General features: G+C 29.7%; 1 protein-coding gene and 1 non-coding gene across 2 annotated transcripts; one reads left to right on the top strand and one right to left on the bottom strand.

The window, feature by feature from the left end:
* Window positions 1-8,472: 8,472 nt before the first annotated feature.
* Window positions 8,473-22,854, top strand: LOC116775283 (orexin receptor type 2-like). Its single transcript, XM_061524678.1, has 7 exons — window positions 8,473-8,922; window positions 16,742-16,889; window positions 17,112-17,253; window positions 18,002-18,120; window positions 21,405-21,561; window positions 22,535-22,647; window positions 22,799-22,854. The coding sequence occupies exons 1-7, from the start codon at window positions 8,536-8,538 to the stop codon at window positions 22,852-22,854; spliced, it is 1,122 nt and encodes a 373-aa protein (XP_061380662.1). The 5' UTR covers window positions 8,473-8,535.
* Window positions 19,177-19,249, bottom strand: Trnar-ucg (transfer RNA arginine (anticodon UCG)). Its single transcript has one exon. It is a non-coding gene; the product is annotated as a tRNA-Arg (tRNA).
* Window positions 22,855-23,719: the final 865 nt, after the last annotated feature.

Below are 23,719 nucleotides of genomic sequence, written 5' to 3'. Positions count from 1 at the left end.
TGCCTTAAAATCCATGGAAGTCTTATAATAAGTAGTACAACATTTTGTGGGTATCCGATCCTTATCTACAAAATTACAAACACATGTACACACATAGAAACAAAAAAAACATACATATATATCTCTTTGAAAAATAAGTTTAGTACTAGTAATTAAAGTATGCACTTAAGTTACAAACTACCAAATAATAGTGAAATAGGGGAATAAGAAACTTGTTTATAAACTGAACATGTTTTATATATTTTTTTATATTATCCCTTACGAAATGCCTTAAAATCCATGGAAGTCTTATAATAAGTAGTACAACATTTTGTGGGTATCCGATCCTTATCTACAAAATTACAAACACATGTACACACATAGAAACAAAAAAAACATACATATATATCTCTTTGAAAAATAAGTTTAGTACTAGTAATTAAAGTATGCACTTAAGTTACAAACTACCAAATAATAGTGAAATAGGGGAATAAGAAACTTGTTTATAAACTGAACATGTTTTATATATTTTTTAAAACACAACGTAAATCAAATATTTTTGCAAACATTTTTTTACGTTACGGTTATCAGCAAATCGAATCATTTTTAATTTATTTTTAAATTCTTACTAGAGAAAATATTATAAGGTTTTGATATAAATATTAAAGCGTATTTATTCATATTAGTTAAACTTTAACTGTTATCAAATTTTAGAAATTATTGCGACGAGAAAATTTGATCGCAGTCCAGCAAGAAAAAAAGAAGTGACAGAAGATATGATAATGGCATATACATAAGTATGTTTATGAAACAGTATTTATGATTAAAAAAAATTTAAATTTTGCTACATTTGGTTTTAGTACAGCGTTTAAATTATATACTAATATATCAGATACAAAACTGTTACTGAATTTCAAACAGTATAAAGCCTATCCGCTATAATTACTTCAAACTCCAACACATTGATATAATAGTACCTCTATGGTAAGATCCAATCTCTCTTCATTTCCTGACAATTGAAAACAGACTTTAGGTTGTGGAGATTACTTTCATTTTCAGTCAATATTCCAATCAAGACAAGAATCGGTAACTTCCGTTCAATTGATGATGTGACGTAATGACAACCAAAACTGGGAAGCTATTGCCATCCTGAACTTGAATTCAATAACCAAGGTAAATATTTGTACCCTGATTTTCGTCAAATACCAGTTAAATCATCAGGAATAGATCTAAATTTTCTCTTTTTAATATGTATTTTCTCTTTCTAAACATAAATCCATATTAAATTAATTCGGTTTATAATTCTCCTGCTATTTTGTTTGTCTCTTATAAAAAACTCTTCTACCTGTCGTTAATTAGATTTTTCTTATCCTAGAAACGGTTTTTCTAGTTCAAACTAACACTTTTTAATTTCGATCATTTAAATAACATTCAAATTAAAAGGAAAAAAACTTTTATATACAAAAATAGTATTAAATTTTAAAAAGAATAAGTATATGCCTCTGTAAAGAAATATCTAGATTGGGAAAAAAAATATACTACATATGTATATTCAGTGTCTTAACTGCTTACTGTTTTATGTAGCGGTTCAAGTGATATGACACAACAAAAACTATCTATTTACTTCATTCAACATAACTGTTATAAAATATTCAAACCTATCTTTAATATTAAGAATTAGTAGAATTTATCATTATAATCATTATACTAAAAATTGTCATTGGCACATTTTTAAGTATTAAAAAAAAATCTAAAACAAAATATCCACTTTGTACATATAGAAATGTGATACATACGAGATGATTTCTCATCAAGGTTAAATTACCGCTTAACATACTGTTCACGTGATTTTAAAAGCATTAAAATAGCATTTTGTGAAGTAAAAGTATAAATATTGAATTTTGCAAATAAATAACATCACACAGCTTTCTGTCACCGACATTATTGTGTCATCTTTCAAGTCACGATACGCTTAAAAAACGATAAGTAATTTATTCTTAGGTATTATTGCAAAAGATTTTCGACTGTTTACTAGGACTATTTTCGACTACGGTTACTTTACAGTAACCGTGATCACGGACAGACAAGGTGAATGGGTCCGTCAGTTGATTTTGTTACTTATCATCTACCACCCACGATTTCTTAATTTTCTAGCGTACCGCTCTGGATGCACCCAGAATGCGCTTACTGTGTCTTGAGGTCCTGCGGTGGAATCACGAACATAACATTTTATATTTTCGGTGAGAGGATCTCAGGTGTTAGATAGTTTCCAGCCAACAGATGATTTTCAATAGAGAAGATAAGAGAAAAAAGAAGAAACATCAGTTTTTAACCCATAATAAATTATTGACTTCAATTCAAATAAGTTCCAAATTTTCAAAGAGAGTGAACATTTTGTTTAAAAACTAGTATTTAATGATATTGTAAATACAAATTGAAATGTTTTTGAATAGACCTAATAATAATAATAAGTGCCGTTATATAAAATTTATCAATTTATGTGATAATTACAAAAAAATGGTTATGGTAAGAAAAAATATTGCTTTATTTACAACTTCTACAAACAGCGGTTGGTCACGAATTTGTGTACAAACATATATATGTAATTTAGAAACGAAAATTTACATAATACGGCCACATTATAATAGACTGTAGAAAACATGATAGTGATCGGATTATGCAATGTTCTTATAGTTCTGGGAATAAACCATTTTAAGAAAACATATGTTACAATAATAGAAGCAAATATGTTAGTTTTTAAGTGTATGTCATGCCAAATAAGATATTCAAATATTTAAATTGATTTAAATATAATCAGTATATCAATAGTACATATTAATATAACTAAGTTTTCGTATGAAACACGGGTTTTAGTTTTTGAATTTTCTTAATTATTTACCAGTCGAAGATTTGCATTTCAATTTAATTTACATCTACTGTCATCGATATGTTTATTTTCTTGTTTATTGATGTAGATGCACAGTTCTCGATATTAAACAGACTGCCATACTGCCAGACTTGACTGGCGATTTTCCATGATAACTTTTGCTATAAAGAAACCGAACCGGCGGAATAATAATAATACTTTAAAAATGCAGGTTTTTGGATTTTTAAGTATTTTGTGAGCTAAAGATTTTTTAATATAATTATACATATGTATGTACATATATTGACAAGAAGTAAAGGTTTTATACCCTTAAGTTAAAGTGTTATAAGTGTGGCTATATATTTCTGATAATATAATTTATTTAAAATATATTTACTAAGTATATTTTCGAGTATGTTGCCCATGTTTGAAATTTGCAACCATTTGATATCTCTAGTAAAGCGACAATTGCTTTGAAGTCTTATTAGAACTAACTCAATAAAGCAATTAAACTAAAAGAGGGACTGCTAAATTAATTATCACCAAACTAATTTTGTCAGTACGATATTTAAGTCAACGAATGGGACGAAACTTCTTAGCACTCTATTTATTAATCGTGCGGGTGTCGGGTTCATCGCGTTGCTGGAAGAGGAGTTTTACAATGCCTAGGACTTTCGACCCAGATCAAGGTTTAAGGGGACCCATCTAAAGCGCGTGAAGCGCTTACATCCACCGTCGAAGCTCCTCTCTCTACCTAAGCAAATTTGAAACGAACCTATTAGTAGAGAGATTCAGCTGTTATACCTCTCACTCACACTTCTACTGCGTATTTACAACGAACATATTTCTGGCGAGTTCGTTAGTTGGTTTGTAATACTTGTTGACATTGAAGGCATAGTCTTTGGGGATATTGGTTTCCCAAGGAACCGTAAGCTCTATTAACACAACGCGCTTTAAAATTCCAGAATACAGAAATTTATCTGGTCTAGACACGAATATCCCTTGGGATTTTCATCCTGGGATTTTTGTCCATCATTAAAGTCGTTTGATTTTGTAGCCCTAGAGGCTTCTCTCACAAAACCTATTGATACTTAACCCTGAACCTTAAACAATCTGTCATTAACTATTAGTAATTGTCTTTGTGTGAAGTCACATTTATTCAGTGTTTGTTTATTCATCATCTAGAAACAAAACTTTTTTCTCCAAATTATTTATTAGCAGAAAATAGACAAAACTGTTTTGTAACATTAATCTTAAATGATTTACATAGAGCGTTTTCTAGTTGAATGAGTAGCGTACGCATAAATTTTGAAACTATAAAATTAGTGTAAAAAAATTATTCCAATTTCAGATTTATATCATAGGCATTTTTTTATATTATTTTATGTTATTCTAATAGCAGACATACTAATTATTAACTTACTGTATTACTTAAATATAAATCGCTATTATATATATTCTTAGAAACAAGGTAAGAATTGACTTTTTAAAAAATAACATTCGATACAATTCCACCGCTAATTTATTAAATTTACACAAAAATAAAAACAATTCTAAATGAATAACTTTCAACTATCTTGATTTAAACTAATCGTTACATGAAATCCGAATATCACACAATCGAAACCGAAAACACACTTCTAAAATCTTCTAACGACTAAACTATCACACCAACGCGCGTTACGAACGAAAAAGAGCCCTGATGTCCTCTGACAACTGCTTATATGTCGTTTGAGTCTCTCCTACCCTCTCATATTCCTACAATATTATTAAGTTAATAATTTTTAATTGAGTTGAGACTATATATTATGATCACACTTCCTGATATCACCATTCATAATAATATTATAATTAGGTACCTTGACCCAACACACTTATATAACATTTTTAAATCACACACCAAAGATGTATATAATTACAAATTAACGTATATATGAAGTTATTATATTTAATGTCAATGTATTGATAAACAACACGCACCCTTCATAAAATATCGCTTAGCAAAAGGCGGGCCATCTATTTTTACACCCTGTATGTATTCCGTGCCATCATTAGCACTGTTTCTTAAATCAAAAATACACACGCTATCACGCAACCATCAAACTAATAGTCCGATTCTGCCCCAAATTTAGGGATAATAAAAAGTGCGATTAATATATGAGTGAATTGTAATTTAATTGAAATCTTATCACTTATAAGCGTCCTGTCAAGAAACGTTGATAATGATTTTCAAGTTATATGAATAGTTTAGGCAAAATTTTACACATTTATAAACATACATTTCAACTTTACGTGAGAAGAAATTAAAGGAAATGAGGAGTACGCCTGTGCATAGTGACTGTGTCAGAATCAATGTTAAATTCAAAAATATATTATATCTTGTACCCAAAATTGTCACTCGTCACTTTTCAATATATTTTTTGTACCTAAAAATTTATTGTCAGTTTAAAGTAGTTTGCATTTAAGCATATACCTTTCATACACGCGGTAATAACTTTGATAAGGAATAAAATTGCTTATGACAGTACGTTAATAGTATTAGCGAAAAAGTGAAATAAATAATAAAATGACATCTTTGGTATAAACAAAGAAATCGTACAACTGAAAGCGGTTATTGATTTTGATAGATTTAATTTATTTCATAGTACTACGTTGTTGACCTTGACAAAGAGTGACTTTGGAAATTTCAAGCTGAGGTCTCACAATAGAATTTTTATTAATTTAGGCTGAAGGTCACAATCACACACTTTGCAAGGGCAATGACATTTAAGAGGGTAAAATTCAAACAGAATGTTTAGACATTACCCTTTACGTGCCCTGTCTTTGAAGTAATTTTCCACAAATATTATGTGTTTGCTTAAAATATACATCAATAGAAAATGTAGAGTGAAAATTAAAATGCACTATTCTGGTATTTGCCAATGAAATAAATTGGTGCCTATTAAAACAAAAAAATTAAAAATATTTTCTCAATCAATAAAAATTATATTTTATTTCTGGTTTGCCTTCAAAACTCTCGTGATTTCTTTTCATTTCACCGTATTTGGATACCTGTGATAAAGCTCCTTTGAGAGTCAAAAATGAACATCTTTATGTTTAGAAAAATTTATAAGCATACTTACCTAAACAAAACTAAGACGTCTTATATTTAAAATTCATGAATCATCAGATTTTTTACTATTTAAACGGTTTTATTATATTCATTTTTTTTAAGTGAATGTATAACTTGTAATATGTCTGTTAAATCGTATTCCTAAGTATAATGTTATTTTTACTTATATTTTTAGTTATTATAAATAATTCCAATGTGACTCATCAGAGTCTTGTACACGTCTTAAGTTCTCACTCCTAATATTTAAAGAAAGAAAGTGCCTTTAGGCGACGACATCGAAATTTTTCCAAGAATTTTCATTTTATTTTCATAGGATTACGGTGCTCCCAAAGAAAGATTACGTTGGCGTGACTACTTTTTAAAAAGTAAACAAAAATATATTGCAATATCTTTACTTTATATAAAATTGTAAAATGTTTAAAGAAATATGTTTTTTTAAAATAATAAAATCCGCTTAGTATATCCGAAAATAGATTAGTTTCATTTAAATGAATAAAACTCGCGAAACTCTTAGATCTCAATATGGTTTTTGTCGAAGTACGATTTCTTGCACGGTTTAAATAAGGAAAAGTAAATAAGCTAAATTAAATCGAATCATACCAAATATTAGAAAACTTCTTTCAATTTCTTATTTAATGTAATTAGATTTAAATATAATGAATAACATTAAGATTTTAATCACTTGCTAAAAAAACCGATAACAATGAAAACATTATACCATTCATTTGTATTAACAAAATGTAAATTATCTAATGATGTTTATGATTTTCTGTTTACACATTTAAATGAAACTAAGTTTATTAGATACTACGCGTTTTTATTATTTTATATCACCTTGATCAGGGCACCTTTTTATTTCGTCTGGCAGAAATTTATTTGAAATAAATTAATAGAACTTAACACTTCTTGCGATATAAAATTAGAAGAAATTGTTTTGTGGTGGTTAAAAAAAGACCCATTATTAATTAAAATGTACATGACTAGGGAAACTCCTCGGTTTTAGAGGGATATTAATTGAATCTATTTAAGAACCAAAGCGAGGTAATTGAGAGAAATTGACTGAATTGAAAAAAAAAATTAAAAAAAAAAACGCAATAATCGGTTGATTAGTTTGAGCTACGATGGCATTGGCAGACACACACTGATATTGACGTCAACTTATAACACCCCTCTTTAAGCGTCCGGGGTTAAAAGTCTGTCGATATATATAAGAGTATGTTGTTAATTTTTTTTTAATAAATTCAATTTTTTTTTAATTGAAATAAATAATGAAAACGTTTTTTTTAATTTCCTTCCTTTTAGAATATCAGTTTTTTTTTGTTTTGAAAAACGAGTATAGTTTAAAGATAAAATCAAAAATACGGAAAGACTTACCCATATCAAATATTTTTTTACGTTTACTCATCATTAATGCCACTGAGTTTCAGGTTCAAAAAATAAATTAATACTTATTTAATTAATGCAGTTCTAGTTGTTAGAGTTTAATTTCCACAGATTAATATGTTACACTTGAGTGTGTAATAAAATACTTTTAAATTATTTATTTTTTAATAATGGATCCACAAGCAATATAATCGGTCGATTCGTTTGACAACACTCACCACAAGTTAGTTTTTAAGCTCATTTTTAACTTGTTTTAATATTTCACTAATTAGAATTATTACCCGACTGCTTAAAAGGAGGATTACGACTTTCGAGTCTTATTATTATGTATGTATCTATGCATATATGTGAGTATTTATATGTGTATGTGTACGAGTATATTATTTAGACAGTATGAATATTTTTGGCACACTATAAATCCTAAAAAGCTTGCTGTTTAATTATGTGAGATGTGCTCATAGATTAATCTTACTGTTGACTGTGACTCTGGGTAGAGTGAAATTTAAAAAATCATAATAAGATTTTTTGACACCAGTCTTCAAAAAACAAAATATTTTTTCTTTAAGGTTATTACGAATATGCATGTTAATAACACCTATTAGTTTTATTGGAATTCGGAATAGCAAAATCTAATAAATGACGTAACCCTTTTTACTTTAATTGCGAAGCTTCTATTTTCATCCCTTCAGTTTTTCCATGAATTTAATAAATATATTAACGCAGTTGGATTCTTGTATTATTAATACACGGTATTTGTTTTTTCTGCGACATAAAACAATCATACATAAAATTTTTATTTACAGGTGGTGAATATGGAGTTTTATCGCCTAAGAGTGTTTTAAACAGTAAATGTCAGTGTAAATTGAGAAGAATGGCTCTTAAAAATTTATTATCCTTCCTTTGCGTAATTTTTATGTGTAATCTACATGTTGGCGTTAAAGGAATTGAAATAATAGTAAGAAGAAGTTATAACAGAAATATTTTTAATGCTCCAGATAGCTTAATAGATTCTAAATACTTCATAATTAATGATAAACAGATAATAGGCGGCAACAATAGGAGTGATCATAGAGATAAGCGCAACATTAATAATATCACTAAAATTGTTTTAACAAAGGAAAAGAGGAAAGATGAATACCAGCTGTCATATCACACAAAAAATATTCTTAAAGAAGATTTAAACGACAAAGATAAAATGGTTGCCAATAGATCTAATGTGGTAAATGAATATGTAGAAATATATACAGAAGAACCTTGCGTTGGCGATCCTGAATTCTGTAATATGACAAAAGAAGAATACTTGGAAATGTTATACGAGTATATTTACCCTAAATCATACGAATGGGTCCTGATTGCAACGCACGCGATCGTATTCGTGACAGGATTGATCGGCAACGCCCTAGTGTGTATCGCCGTTTACCGTAACCATACAATGAGGACAGTGACCAACTATTTCATCGTGAACTTGGCTGTCGCTGATTTCTTGGTAATCCTCTTCTGCTTGCCGCCAACTGTGTTATGGGATGTTACCAAGACTTGGTTCTTTGGTACTGCGATTTGCCGAATAGTGCTGTATTTTCAGGTACGTTTTTATTCTTCAATTTTTTATTCAACAAAATCTTTCTTTTTTCGTTTTTATGATAAATCATTCTCTATGAATGTAATGAAGGAAAAAAAATATAGTTATATTTAGACATATTTTTTTAGGGTAGTAAAAAAAATTATTAAAATGATATTGGCTAGTTTCTGTTGCGGTGTGACATTTTACCGACTACAATCACACCACACCCTTAAGTACAGAACAACATAGAACTGGATTTTCATTACGTCATAGGGCTGGTAGTTTTATTCATTGAAACCCTAGGAATCATTTGTGTGTTTCTACATTATTTTATTCTTCTTATCACGTCTTATTTTTGGATATTTTTTTTTATATATTTTTATCATTATTTGTAGATTTGCAGAGGAATGTTATATATAATACAATTCAAACTATTGTTAATATATAACAAATGCTGGCACAAACACTCTTATCCATATTACGAATAGACTTGTTGATTAGTATTGCAATTAATTAATACTTTAGGGTAATTCAGTATTGTTTTTAGTATTATTTAGTTATATTTTACAATGTTATTATTGTGAATATTGGTTTAACGAAATGAATAAAAGAAAATCACTCAAAACAAAGAAAAGCGAAAACAACTATATAACTTGTGTAACCTGGCCTTAACACTAAATAACTTTTTCATTATTTAACATTAAGATTGATGGTGTCACTTAGGCAATTCGTACGGTCGATATCAGTCTAGTCCACCGTGACTTGAGAAACTATTAATTTACTAAGTAGAGAATCAAGGAGGTATCAAGTGTAAAAAAATGTTTTTAATGTTGTTAAGCCTAACTCGGCTCTACATATAGTTATTCTTTCAAGTCTTATCCCGAAAGGACAAATCAAGTCAAAAGAAAGTATGCCTTATGTTAATAAGCATACGCTCTGATAATCACAAATTTGGGACACTACAATAATAATGAGAGGATGAAAGATGCGCTGCCTGGCCAAGAAAATCATGTCTGTAGGACATATAATTATGAAATATGAAATAACAACAAACCGCTGCTCCGGTTGACTTCTGACAAGGAGGTGTTTAAAAAAAAGAATGTGTATGCCAGTTTTTATTTTTCGTGTTACTGTTAAACCATCAGTACCTTTAAATTTTCTGTTACGGAGATTTTGGGCGGCCATCGTACCCAATGGACAACTGCATTACCGGGGATATCATTTGCACGTCGCAAACTAATAGTGACCATAAATGTATAAGTTTCGCTTCCTTGTATTTAAAAAGTTATTTCATACTATTAATGTCTACAACAAAATTTAAAAAACCTAATAGAATAAAATTGTAAGCGTAATCGTTTGTCTGTCACATAAAAATAATAACAAAGTAACTACAATTATTGAAATTGCTCACTCGCGATTAATAATCACTAACAGTCAGTCCTTTTTTTCCTATTTTATTCCCAGCGAAAACAAAGTAAAGTCGTACAATAACTCTTGAAGCTATATATGTAGGGTGGCACAAAAAAACTAGGCTTATTTTACAGTATGATCGACTAGATTAGGTTGGTTTTGCAATTTACTCATTAACTATTTAAAAATCTTGAAAATTAAATATTGTTTAAAAAAATATAGGTTCGTATTTTATGCATTTTCAAAACGACATCTTGAAGAAATGTATATGGTGTAAATGCCATTTATGTTATTATTAACTAAAAGTTATTATTGGAACAAAATTCCTTCTTGCGTGTTGCGAAAGGTGGGGGGGGGGGGGGGGGAAATTAAGACCAAAAGTTGTAACGACACTTTTTGCTATAGTTGGAAACCGTGCGGCGTGCGCGTTGCTCGTTGCTCGTTTCTCTCTCTCTCTCTCTCTCTCTCTCTCCCTTCCTCTCTCTCTCTCTCCCTCCTTCTAACAAGTCAGTAAGCCAGCAGACAAGCCAATTATTTTCGATTCGTCTTTCTATTTCACATTGTACAGTTTAGTATCGCGACGATTACATTTATAACTTAAAAACTACTGGACGGATTTCACTAAAATTGATATGGGGATTGCTGATCACCTGAATGCCTCATTCCCATGGGAATATTTTTAAACTAATTTGAACCAAACTTATGTAAAGTTACTTGCATTGAACACTTAATGAGTTTAATAATGACATGTTGTATTTAATTAATGTACTAATTTTCGAGGGACAAACCATGAGTTGTGTCGGTCCTGAGATCTGCCTACGTCCTGTTTTTCTCATCGACAGTTATATATAGCTTTATCTCGAGTAAGCGATGCAAGAAGCCTGTTTATACTCACTGAAACTGTTAATACGACTTCTAACATTGTTTATGAAAAAATTTTGTAGTAAGGTACTTTTTCTACGCGAACAAAGTCGCAGGCACAGCTAATCTTCAATATGTCTTGGCAATTGATTCACCAATGTATTTTCACCATTTTGGCCGACCATTTTTAACATCAATTTCAGTGTTAAAAAATCTAAACTATTGCTACAGTTTCTAAAGGAAGAATTTCATTTAAAAATATACAATAATCCAGCACAATGAACAACAAAATATAATACTACCATTGATGCGGTTTTTTCAAGACATTTGAATAAAATAGAATCCTGATTAAGTATATATATATATTTTTTTATTATTAACAAATATTATATATATAAATACATATATAATATTTGTTAATAATAAAAAATATATAAAAATAAAAGAATAAATATAGCCATTCACTAATTAATTGAAAAGAACTTCGGTTTATCCGGATATCCCTTGATATCACTCAAATTTTTTATATTAAGTTTTAGGTTTATTTATTTATCAAATAAATAATAATAATACACCTACAATATTGTAATTTGTTGCAATTTGCAGTAATTGTGATCAAAAGCAGATAAATATAAAGTGTGTTTGAGTTAGTTTTATTTTTTGTCACCTAGAGCCAAAGATTTCTTAATTTTCACTCTATTGCTCTGGTCACTTCACATTAGTTTCCTCACCAACTATTGGAAAATCTTTGTTTTTGGTGCCTAGCAACTTTGCGATACTGAACATTTAGAGGCCGAGCTCCAGCAATGCAAAGCATGCTCTTACCATCAACAACTTGTCCGTTCCTCACCAGAATCACTAAAAAAGAAGCAACGCACAGTTTAGTGACATTATGCTGTTTTATAATATGAGGAGGTTTACTGACAAAAAAGAAAACTTCTTGCAGGTTTCAATTAAAACTATATATAAACTACAACCAAATCGAGCAAATTGTTCTAATCGATTAAGAATATCATTTCTTTAAAATAAGTGTTGATATTTCATAGTGACCTGAGGCTTGTCATATCCCACAGATAAACGAAGAGAGGAAATGGTACTGGGGCTAAAGAAATGGTATCTAAACGTACAGTTGACAAGCGAATTCAATGCAGCCGTTGTACCAAATTATTTATATAAAAACGTCTATTACATATAGCTAGAGAAAATCCAGTTAATTTGTAAATTCTTAGGGAAGGTCTAATTCCACCATTTCAAAAATATTGCCTTATGATATCATTAAACAAGACTTTTCATGAGCATAACTGTGAATATTATTTGTTGCACAATTACTATATTTTTTTCGTATTCAATATTGAAACTTTTATAGCAATCGAGAATGTTATTTTCGGTTTGTCTATTTATTTTGTATGTGTCATAAGAAACGTAAACCTTCCTTTAAAAATATAGTAATTCATTCCTTTATTTTTTACCACGTCTAGAATTATCACTTAAATTGACTTTTCCAAAAGGGAAAATATTCTCTATTTCTCTAAGCACTTTTTTTAAATCTAACGTAATAAATATTATATTACTTGTACAATTATATGGTTCACGGCTTATCGGTTGAGTTTAATAGGACCACCTGAAATGTCTATATAATAAGCTACTAACACATTATATCAACACCAATTAGTTTATAATCTATTTCGTATTATTATTTTCTTATTAATTTTGTATCTTGTTATAACAGAAGCATGTACTATAGGTATTAGTAAGGGAACCCAAGAGGGGATTTCGAGATTTTCTAAAGCGTAGCAGATTAATATATAGGGGGATATCTTGTATCAGGTTACATATCTTTACCAAATATGACTTTCAGAAATATTTCTCCCGTTTAGGATAGATGTTCAAATTACTAAAAAAAAATTATCATCAGACATTTTTGAGCAGGTTCGAGTAAGGTAATGTTCGCAACGCGTAAAGAAAGGGAAGGTATTTAAAAAAGTCATCTTGACATTCTCAAGAATGGTAATTTTTATATTATTTTGATGGAAATAATATATGGGTAATAATATACATATATATAAACTTACAATTTCCACAAGAAAAAAAGAAATAGATGACAAAGTTTAATGCGTACAGTGGCGTGATGCCTAAAATCTCCTCTCTGCATTTCTATTTCTCTCCCCTTCTATCTCTATTTTTTACTCTATCACTCCGTCTCCACTCCCAATTTATCGAAAGTTTCTCGAAATATCTCCGATGCATATGATCTCAGAAATATTTTTTTTAAACTGCCAGGTTAGGCGAATGTTTTCAGATAACCTTCAGCACGTCTAGGACGAAAAGATGAACAACCAATCTTAATTGTCGTGTCGTGAGTATCTGAAAATGGCGATTTTTGTTGAAAATTCTAATTATGTCCACCAGCTTCCGTTACATCCAAATCGTGAGATTATTGAGTGAGGACTTGTTTAAGGTTTACGTCCCCTTATAAAATATAACGAGCTCAATTATTTTTCATTTTCAACCCATACGTACGACCATTCCCATCAAGCAAGCGATCAGATTAATATATGTACATTATGTAAAAATGGAAAACAGATTTTTACATTTTTGGAAATCTATAGCCGCCCTCCCCACCGATGAAAAGAAACGCATAATACAAAATTTTTCTTCTTTTCACTATGTAAGCTTTTGCAACCTAATAGGTATCCATAATTCTCGAGTAAATCTCTATTCAGCTTGTGGGCTCCCCGACTGTATAGTAATAAAGAATAAAATAGAAGAAGTAACGAACAAATTGAATTTTTTTGTTTAATTGAGACATTCTGTTTAATTAAACACTAATATTTACGTTAAAGATTCTTAATCAGCAAACATTTTCAATCCCCTCCAAAATAACCTACTAAATTCAAATTTTTGAGAATTAATAAATGCATCATAAATATAACTTCGAATTAACTTTACATTATACGCTTCCAACGTTATTACCAACCATAATTTTCTTTTCATTACTAAAGCTACGGGAACGACATAAATATATTTAAACTCAGTTTTATTAAGACAGTTTGTATTTGTATATTATTCTTATTTAATACGTTTACCTCGTTTTAGGAACAGTTTATAGGGTTGTCAAAAATATTTTTTATTATATTTTATTTCATTTAAAAGTTTTGGAAGCGACTTCGTCGGTGTGGAATACTAACTTTAGATAGAATAACTTCTTTTTCATATATTTATTTTGCAAAAAATATGCATACACTGCGTTTTATTCTATAAAACTTATATGTCAATGTCAATGTCAATATAAAACTGATTGTACAGTTGTTTGCATCGTGGTATCACAATAAAACCTTTTGATGATACGATAGACATGACAAAATCTATGTATGACACATTGTTATTGGGTAATAGCAAACTAGACACAAGATTACCTTGGGGTATTGTGGACGATAGTGGTGAATATGTTTCCCCTTGGTGAATATTATGGGGTATTACAGCGTAGGTATTGCAAACACAAAATATATCTGGTAATGGTACTAATTTTATTAAACCGCATTATTTAAAAAAAAAAATCCTGCTCTTCGATATCTAATAATAATATAAAATTTATTATTGATTATTTCAATACTACATATTTTCTACAATATTTGTATATTCGACGTGTACAACAACAATTATATACTTCTTTTTCTCTATTCTTATACTAAAGGAATTTTGCCAGTGTTATGGTTTTTTTTCATACTTTGGTTAAGATAATCATCATTGCAAATTCTTTTTAAACGTTCATACCAGTGAAGTTAATAAGTAAAATGAAACTTTGAGAGTTTCCATGTTTTTGTCTTCTTAATGCTTTTTCCGGAATAAATATTTCTCACAAAATCCGTTGACCGCTCTTTGAAATTCGTCGTAAAAACCACCCACAATAAATTGAATCTGAAAAGCTTTTATTGCTCGCTTTGATAGAAATAGCGACAATTAATATGCTGTTCAAAATTTTGATGAAAACATTTGGTTTTACATAGTATACTAACTTGACTCAAAAAGCAAAATGTATGTCAATATTTTTAGTATTTATAATATTTTTTGTAATATCAATTATATGACATTTTAATCGATATAATATAATCGAATTTATATGAATCGATATAGATTGGGAATACTTGATTTTAGTAGAATCAAAAAATATTCCGATAAGAATATAATAAATTATATAATATATATATTCAATAACAGGAATCGGTAGATGGTGCAGTGTTCACAAAATCCTACCACGATTACTAATTCTAAAGTTTTTGAGGAGGTTTGGGTGTACTTAAATATTTATTTGTCTGTATGGACGGTTTCCTCTTTACATAATAACCACTTAATGAATTTTTATCATATTTTACAGTAATATAGATTAGACAGAAAAAGACGACAGATAATTTATCCTTAAATTCTAAGCAGTAACCGAACGAGCAACTCATTATCACTACACGTGTATTTTGTATGACGACACGCAATGCAGAATATACGAGTACTTAGATGTCTTTGCCAGTACGACATACACGCTTATTGACAATCATTGTGTAATTACATATTAAAATATTGTTAACCTATACCCGCTAGAAATAGGAAAAAAACCTTAATATTAACTTAGGGTAAAAATATAATAAAAGAGATATTTTGACTTAAAAAAAATACATTAAAATGTACCTTTAGATCTGTATAATCTTATTATTGGACATTAATTTGTTACAACCATTAATTTGTTAAATACCAACCAGTATATATAGTTTCAGTTTACATTATCATACTACGTACGATGCATTTTCCATTTTTAATTCAATAACCTACGTTAAGAGACGAAACCTCTCAGCATTCCATGGATTCACCGTGCGGGTGCCGGATCCATCGCGTTGCAGGGAGAGGAGCTTCAACAGTGGGTAGGACTTGCGACCCAGGTGTAGGTTTAAGGGGCCCCTTTCTAACGCGCGTTGAATGTTCACCACTGTCCAAACTCCTCTCTTCCTAACCAAATTTTAAAAACAATCGACTAATAAATGACAACCAAACCAGTAATATCTTTCTATTTTTTTTAATTGTGAGCTCTGTGGGATAAGGATTATGTGCCTGACAAAAGATAGCCATTACTTTTAGTATTTTTAATTCGTTTAAATTACACGTATTTAACTAGTTGTGATTTACTGTAACTTTTAAAGGGCCTAATAAGGCAAATGTATTAAAATAAGTGTAATGAAAGAAGTGTAATTGCATTAGCCAGCCCGTTGGAGCTTTTACTGCTCACCAAAACCACAACATGCATACAATCGCTCACCCTCTAATCCAATCGACTACCGGAACATAACGTACCTGTGACTGGGGCACATGAGGTATCCAACTCTTTAATCAATTGCATTAGTAACCAATATGCCAAAAAAATCACTATTTTTTGCTCATTTTTCAGTCATATTTCTTGTACAAGGCATAAAAATCATCAATATAATATTTGATTCAATGTTATATGATTATCATCGTAATATCATAATTAATGTGTGCACAGTTATAGTATTTAATATTATGTTCACAGTCGTGTTTGTTACAGTCGGTATCAGTGACCGTGTCTGTGCTCACACTTACCTTCATATCCCTGGACCGTTGGTACGCCATCTGTCATCCTTTGAAATTCAAATCAACCACCAGCCGAGCGAAAACTGCAATTCTTATTATATGGATGCTGTCTATGCTATTTAGTAAGTATATTTATTTTTTATTTACGTACTTATTGAGTGATATTTGCTTTATTATAATATCTTACCCGAAAACATGTTGTACCGAAATTCCTCCAATCTCGCTCTAATTTTCTTATAAAAAGAATATTCAAAATCGTTTTCTCCTTAAAATCAATAAACAAAATGGTCACGAGATTAATTTAAAACAGAAATATTTACCAATTGTTTCATTGTAACTCATAGATATACCAGAATTTGTGATCTTAGAAGTACAAACAAACATTGAGCTGCGTTTCAACCAGCAGTATTTCATGCAATGTACCTACACTTGGTCAGAAGAGAGCGAGCTCACTTGGCACATAATAAGGGCGCTTTTCCTTTACACGTAAGTAAAACGTTACTTTTATTATCAAAATGCAATTAAATTAATATAGGTAAACTATAAACATGTATGTCTTTCTAAAAATTTGTAACGAACAAATTTCTTCTTTAGTATTCAACAAATAATGCTGGAGTGTCAAGTTTTTCGACATTTTTTGAACAGTTCAATTTGGAGTCCCATGGAAACTTTATACGTTACGTTATTAAAAGTAAAATAGCTCTCCTTACCATACAATGTCTTTTGGTGTTCTGGCGATTTAAGACATTTTAATATACCCAATGTCATGAAACATGTCTCATGTCCTTTAAAACGTTAAGTTCCTTTTGAAATAAATCACATATTACCATTCGTTTTCTATATTTCATTCGTTTCGTGATATCTAAGGCCATTAATTTTTCTATTATCAACATAAGCCATCACATCTCGTCTGCCCGTGATCACGGTTGCTGAAAAGTAACCGAAACGAAGGGAGTATGTAGTTTTTTAAAATGATAAAAATCCGCGTAGTTTATCCGAAAAATATTTGTTTCATTTAAATAAATCATCAACATAAACAAGTGGTAATTGTATTATCAATTTTAAGAAGACACCTTGAAATTATTTTTGTTATGTAGGGTTGACACTCTTGTGCAAATTATATAATAGGCATATTTAAAGAAATCATTTACTAATAATTCTAAATACGAGTATAACGTGAATTTTTCAGGCTTGTACGTATACATATATGTATTAGAATCTATTTGCTCTACAGATTCCCACTTATGCTGATGATGGTAGCGTACTGTCAGATTGTGAGGGTCCTATGGAGATCAGATAATATTCCGGGACATAGGGAGCTACACCAGTTATGTCCAAACGGACAGACAAATGGTAAGTTTTTATTACTTACAACTCTGTTATTTAAGTACGGGTCATATCCAAAAAAGTTAAAAAGACAACTATGTAGATTTATTTAAACATAAAGGCAGTTTATAAAATTCTGAATTATCGATAACTATCGATTTATCTCCGACATCAATAGCTTAATTTGACCAACTCATTTCGTGTGCCAAGCCAGACATTGACAAGACAATAAATATTATTTTTTTCTAAAATCTGTGAGTGTTGTGTGTATTTAGAGTGTATTTGTCTTTATTTTTTGACGTCATTTTTATTTTATTTTTCTTTCAAAATCGGTTATTCTTTACCAAATTCAGATAATATTCCTTAAATTACATTTAATATTGAGTTCTAAGACTTCCGCGAGTTTTATTCATTTAATTGAAACTAATATATTTCGGATATACTACGCGGATTTTATTATTTTAAAACTACATATTTCCGATGTTTCGGTTACTTTTCAGCAACCGTGATCACGGTAGTATATCTGAAATATATTAGTTTTATTTTGTATAAAAGAACTTGGTTATAACATGTACATAAACTATACTTATTAAATAAATAAATGTGGTATGGTATGAAAATGTCCCGACCAAAGCTTTTTATTATTAAATCAATTATATGTGATTTAAACTCTTTCTGCAATCTTTCATCAATACTCGAATTTGTTTCAATCTTTCAACCTTTGATTCATCTTCTTTTGTTTTGTTTTCTGTTATTTTCTCCTTAATATTACATTCAGTAAATGTAGAATTCTTGAATTGAATTCAATAGCGTTTTACAGGCCGCTTTATCCAAACACTTGATTTTACCTATTCATAATAGCTATATGTATAGTGTATAAAAAATATATTTCTTAATAGCTATGCAAAACATACAAAGTTGTTATGAGACACAAGTATCAATCAGGATCTATCGATTCCAAAAACTCTCTGCTGTCACAAACTTTCTGCTAACAACTTATTAGTATTCATTGAATATTAAACGAATTATTTGTTTTGTACTTGGAAAATAGATAAGGTGTACATTTGCTTTAAAAAAGTAATCCGACCGTGACAGGACTCGAACCTGCAATCTTCGGATCCGAAGTCCGACGCCTTATCCATTAGGCCACACGGTCCCATAAATTATAATTTTAACTTAAAGTACTGTATAAAACATTTTTTATTCAACATCAGTTCACTTCATAAATCTTCTTACTTTAGGTACCATAATATATTAATAGTTTATGCCAATTAATTTTAATACCTTTAAAAAAGTTAATTGGACAAAAAAGGAACCAAAATTCTGTATTTAAAATATGATTTTGGGGGTGATTGTTGTTTTCGTTGTTTATTTATTTAGTGGAACTAATAAGCCGCAAAAAAAGTTTCAACAAAAATAAACTACAACTATTAGGCTTGAGGTTTTGCGGCATTCGATAGCAATAGCCAAAGAATGTCAAAGTATAATGATCTTTTTATATAAACAATTTCAAATCCGTAACACCTGTTTCGTAACACAGAAGTAAGTTCATTAGTTGTTCTTTTTTCAATATTTTTTTGTGTATTCTGTATTTGATTTCAGTTTTTATATTAGCTTAAGAAATCATTATTTTATTTATAATTTTTGATTATATTTCCCAAATATAATTGTGATTATGATCTCATTCGTAAGAAGGCTGTTAGACGTATCTGTATAAAGTTGATATTTTTACAACTAAAATATATTGACGTTTAACATTGACGTTTCCATAGCATACAGATAGTTTGCAATAGAGAAATCATATCCACCAAAGACAAAAATAACAGAATTAATAGTTTTGTTATCCTTATAAGGGATAAGATAAGACTTTAACAGTAAAAGTTATGTTTACTACGATACACACATCGTTTTATTACAGCAACATTTGAAGTAGCTAAAAATAATATGTCGTAAAACAGAAAAGTTCTGAAATAACCATAAAAATATACTGTATACGAAAAAAATGTTCTCCATTTGTAAAAGTACGTCATTGTTTCTGGCATTTTCAATATTGACATAAAAATATAGGTATTCTTTTTCTACATAAACAGCGCATAATTTACCTCTAAAAGTTAGAAATCAAGAAATTCATTGAAAAATCAATCAGACTTATATGTAACGTCTTTTGTTTTTAATATTTTTTATAAATCGTGAAAATGAACTTGCAATCACCTACCGTTAGTGAGCAAAGTTACGTTACTAATATACTAGGTACGCCGTTTTTTTATTAAAAAACTCATCATTGTTAAAATGAAAATTACAATAACTTTAACTAAATAAGGAAGCCATATTTAAACAGATAGCGATAAGCGATACCTAAATAGTTTCAACGAAGCTTAGAGCGAATTGCTGTTAGGAAACATTAGACAATTAGTTTTAGAAAACTTAAAGATATTATAAAGGCTGCATTATTTACAAATAGTCTTTGTAACAATTTAATTTACTATTTAATATTTCATTTGGAACTATGTAAAGCTTTAATCTAAAAGTACAAAACAATTTGTTTTTTCCTAAAACTGTTTATAATAAAAATAAAATTTAACTTTATTGACAACTTTATTACTTTATTCACAAAAAACATCATACTTTTGTTTGATTCCTTTAATCCCCTAATAAGTTCTCAGAAGCAAAAACATGTTTGATAAAATATTTTTAATTCGTAATAAAAGTTTTTTTAAGTACTGTTAAAGATCCAGACAATATTTTCATAATATTTGTACGGTAAAGCCAATTAAAATTAAGACCAACTAAAATATCAACGTTCATTTTCATAATAAATTATGATAATATCATAATCTTTAATAATTATGAATAATCGTTTAACGGAATTATGTCTTAATAAAGTTTTATTTGTACCTACAAAAGGCACCCAAGTTAAGTGTCCTCTTTTCGCAACTAGATAAGGAGAGTAATAATCACATTAAGTCTAACAAAATTAAATTCTTTTACAATTAGAAAACATAATGAGCACATATTTCTTAATAAGCTTAGATATTCTCAAAGTAAAGTTATTATTCATGGCACATTTTCAGACTTGATTTTTAATATTATTATCTTCTTGCCAATTTCTTTAAAATTTTACCAAAAAATATTTATCTTCATAATCATATGTACATAACAAATCTTGTATGTCTAATAAACTACTTACGCAAACAATAAATATTGAAATATTATAAAACAGTTTCATGAAGTCGACAGAAAATTTATTTGAGAAATATAAAATAAAATAAATTTCTTATTAATAATTACAAGTAAATATTATATTTACTCAGGGTTTGCAGCAAAAAGACGTAGGACTGCGTCAATTCATGCGAACGCGTCTACCGAAGGACAACTACGCTCTCGCCGGAAGGCAGCCAAGATGTTGGTAGCTGTTGTCATCATGTTCGCAGTGTGCTTCTTTCCGGTTCATCTTTTATGTGTTCTGAGGTATATATTTTCTCATCTATAGTTTTACACATAAACCATAAAAAGGTCACTAAAATGTATGCCTAAAAAAACAACTTATCTGATTTGAATAGCTTCTCCTTAAATCTTAAGTCTATAGCTCTGGAATCTATATCTCTGGAATACATCCAGTGTACGACTTGATAAGAAAACTTTGTAAATTTGTTATGTATTTTGTAACATAATCATCATCATCATCATCATCATCATCATCATCATCATCATCATCATCATCATCATCAGCCTATCGGAGTCCACTGCTCAGCAAAGGCCTCTTCTCACATGGAGAAGGTTAGAGCATTAATCACTACGCTTGCTCAGGACGAGTTAGCGATTTAAATCTTATAATTTGAAATTATAAGACCAGGTTTTCTCACCATGTTTTCCTTCATCGTCGTCAGAGATGTCTATTTAGACTAATACTTTTAGAAAGTGTACATATGATTTGGAAAGATCACGTTGGTACCTGTCAAATTTCGAATCTGCGGTCTGACGTATGAGAGGCGGGCCTTAACCTTCAGGCCTCCAAGACTACTTGTAACATAATACAAATAAAAAAATTCTTATTTAAAAATGCGGAAACTAAAATATATTTCATCATACTAGCATTTAAAATTCCTTAAAGAGATTTCTATATCACACTACTGACCTAAAAATGAGTTGTTCGCTAATTTCAGACCCTCTCGGAAGACAAATTTATGATCGTGAAGTCTGCGTAAACATGTCTATCAGCCTGTATCTCTGGCCCAATACCACAGTTAATATGTATTTATATGATTCATGGTCTCGTTCTACTTCACAGATGTCCTGACTTAGCAATTGGAAAAAAATATATTCTGTTGTTATTTCTTTCAATTTGAATTAATAAATTTAGACTCGAACAGTTTAAAGAAAAAAACTTAAGTATAAAACATATGTATTAATCTGTCTATACTTTCTTTTCTAACATGAACAGGGTCGCCTACAACGTACAACACAGTGACATGATGACCGCTGTAGCACTGATATCTCACGTCATGTGCTACGTCAACTCGGCGGTGAATCCCCTGATATATAACTTTATGAGTGGTGAGTGCCTCAAACTATTTTATTTCATATATATAATGTTTTACTAAAACTATTAAATAAATTCCTTTCTAATGTCATTGGTACTTTTGTCATAATGAAACTATAATTAAGGGCTGAAGCGAAAATATTGTGTCTGTACTGCAATCATTAGGACTTTTTAATAAAGATACAATTAACATTGAAAATATAATAATCCCTCTTCTATAAATTACACTAGTTTACAAAATTTAAGTTTTTGTTTGTTGCCGCGAATTTTATGGTTAATAATGTTAAATGATGATTTGTTTATGTCAAATCTACCCTTAAAATTTCTTCAGCAGCTATAGTTAGTTTGTTTTTGGTTTTGTCATTTAAGCTTATAAATTAATTGGTAACAGTCGTATTTTAGTGTTTTGAGATAAATATCTAAAGTTTTTTCAACATGAGCAGTTCAAGGAGATGTTGTTTGAATAATCCAGATCATTTTTGTTACATTTGCGGAGAATATGCCTTTAACTATTGTAGAAAAGTTATATCACAGTTGGTGAAAAATACCTATTTTGAGTATTTTGGGATGCCTTTGGATAAAAATGAGAAGTCTTGGGCGCCTAATTGTGTTTGTAAATCGTGTGTTGAATATTTAAGATTATTGAAAAGTGGTAAAAGAAGTACCTTTAAATTTGGAACACCGACTATTTGGCGAGAACCACAAAATCATCTCGAAGACTCTTATTTTTGTAGCGTGAATGTAAACGGTTTAAACACTAAAAATCGGGCTAAATGGCTGTACCCCAGTACTAATTGTGTTCAAAGTCCAGTGCCGAAGCGATTGCCTAGCTCTTCAGTGCCTACAAAGGTATCAGAACCCTTACAACAAGACATTGAACGACATCACAAAATGATGCTGATTTTGAAGGTATGTTCAAAGAGTCATAATGCGTTACTCAAAATGAGTTAGATGATCTTGTTAGAGATTTAAATCTTTCTAAACAAGCTTTAGAATGGCTAGCATCAAGGCTCAAAGAAAAAAAAATTGCTTTCCTCGGGTACTTAAATAAGTTTTTATCGTGAAATAGAGAAAGAATTACGATGT

The sequence above is a fragment of the Danaus plexippus genome, chromosome 25 (genome assembly GCF_018135715.1).
Source record: "Danaus plexippus chromosome 25, MEX_DaPlex, whole genome shotgun sequence".
Lineage (NCBI taxonomy): Eukaryota > Metazoa > Arthropoda > Insecta > Lepidoptera > Nymphalidae > Danaus > Danaus plexippus.
Note: the sequence above shows the minus strand (reverse complement) of the source record. Positions and strands in the feature narration are given on the sequence as shown.

Bases quoted from the DNA above. Each gene is read 5' to 3' on its own strand.
- LOC116775283 (XM_061524678.1), top strand. From the start codon at position 8,536: ATGGTTGCCAATAGATCTAATGTGGTAAATGAATATGTAGAAATATAT. The intron at 8,923-16,741 runs GTACGTTTTTAT...TGTTTGTTACAG, and splicing joins GAATAGTGCTGTATTTTCAG to TCGGTATCAGTGACCGTGTC. The intron at 17,254-18,001 runs GTAAGTAAAACG...TTTGCTCTACAG, and splicing joins AGGGCGCTTTTCCTTTACAC to ATTCCCACTTATGCTGATGA.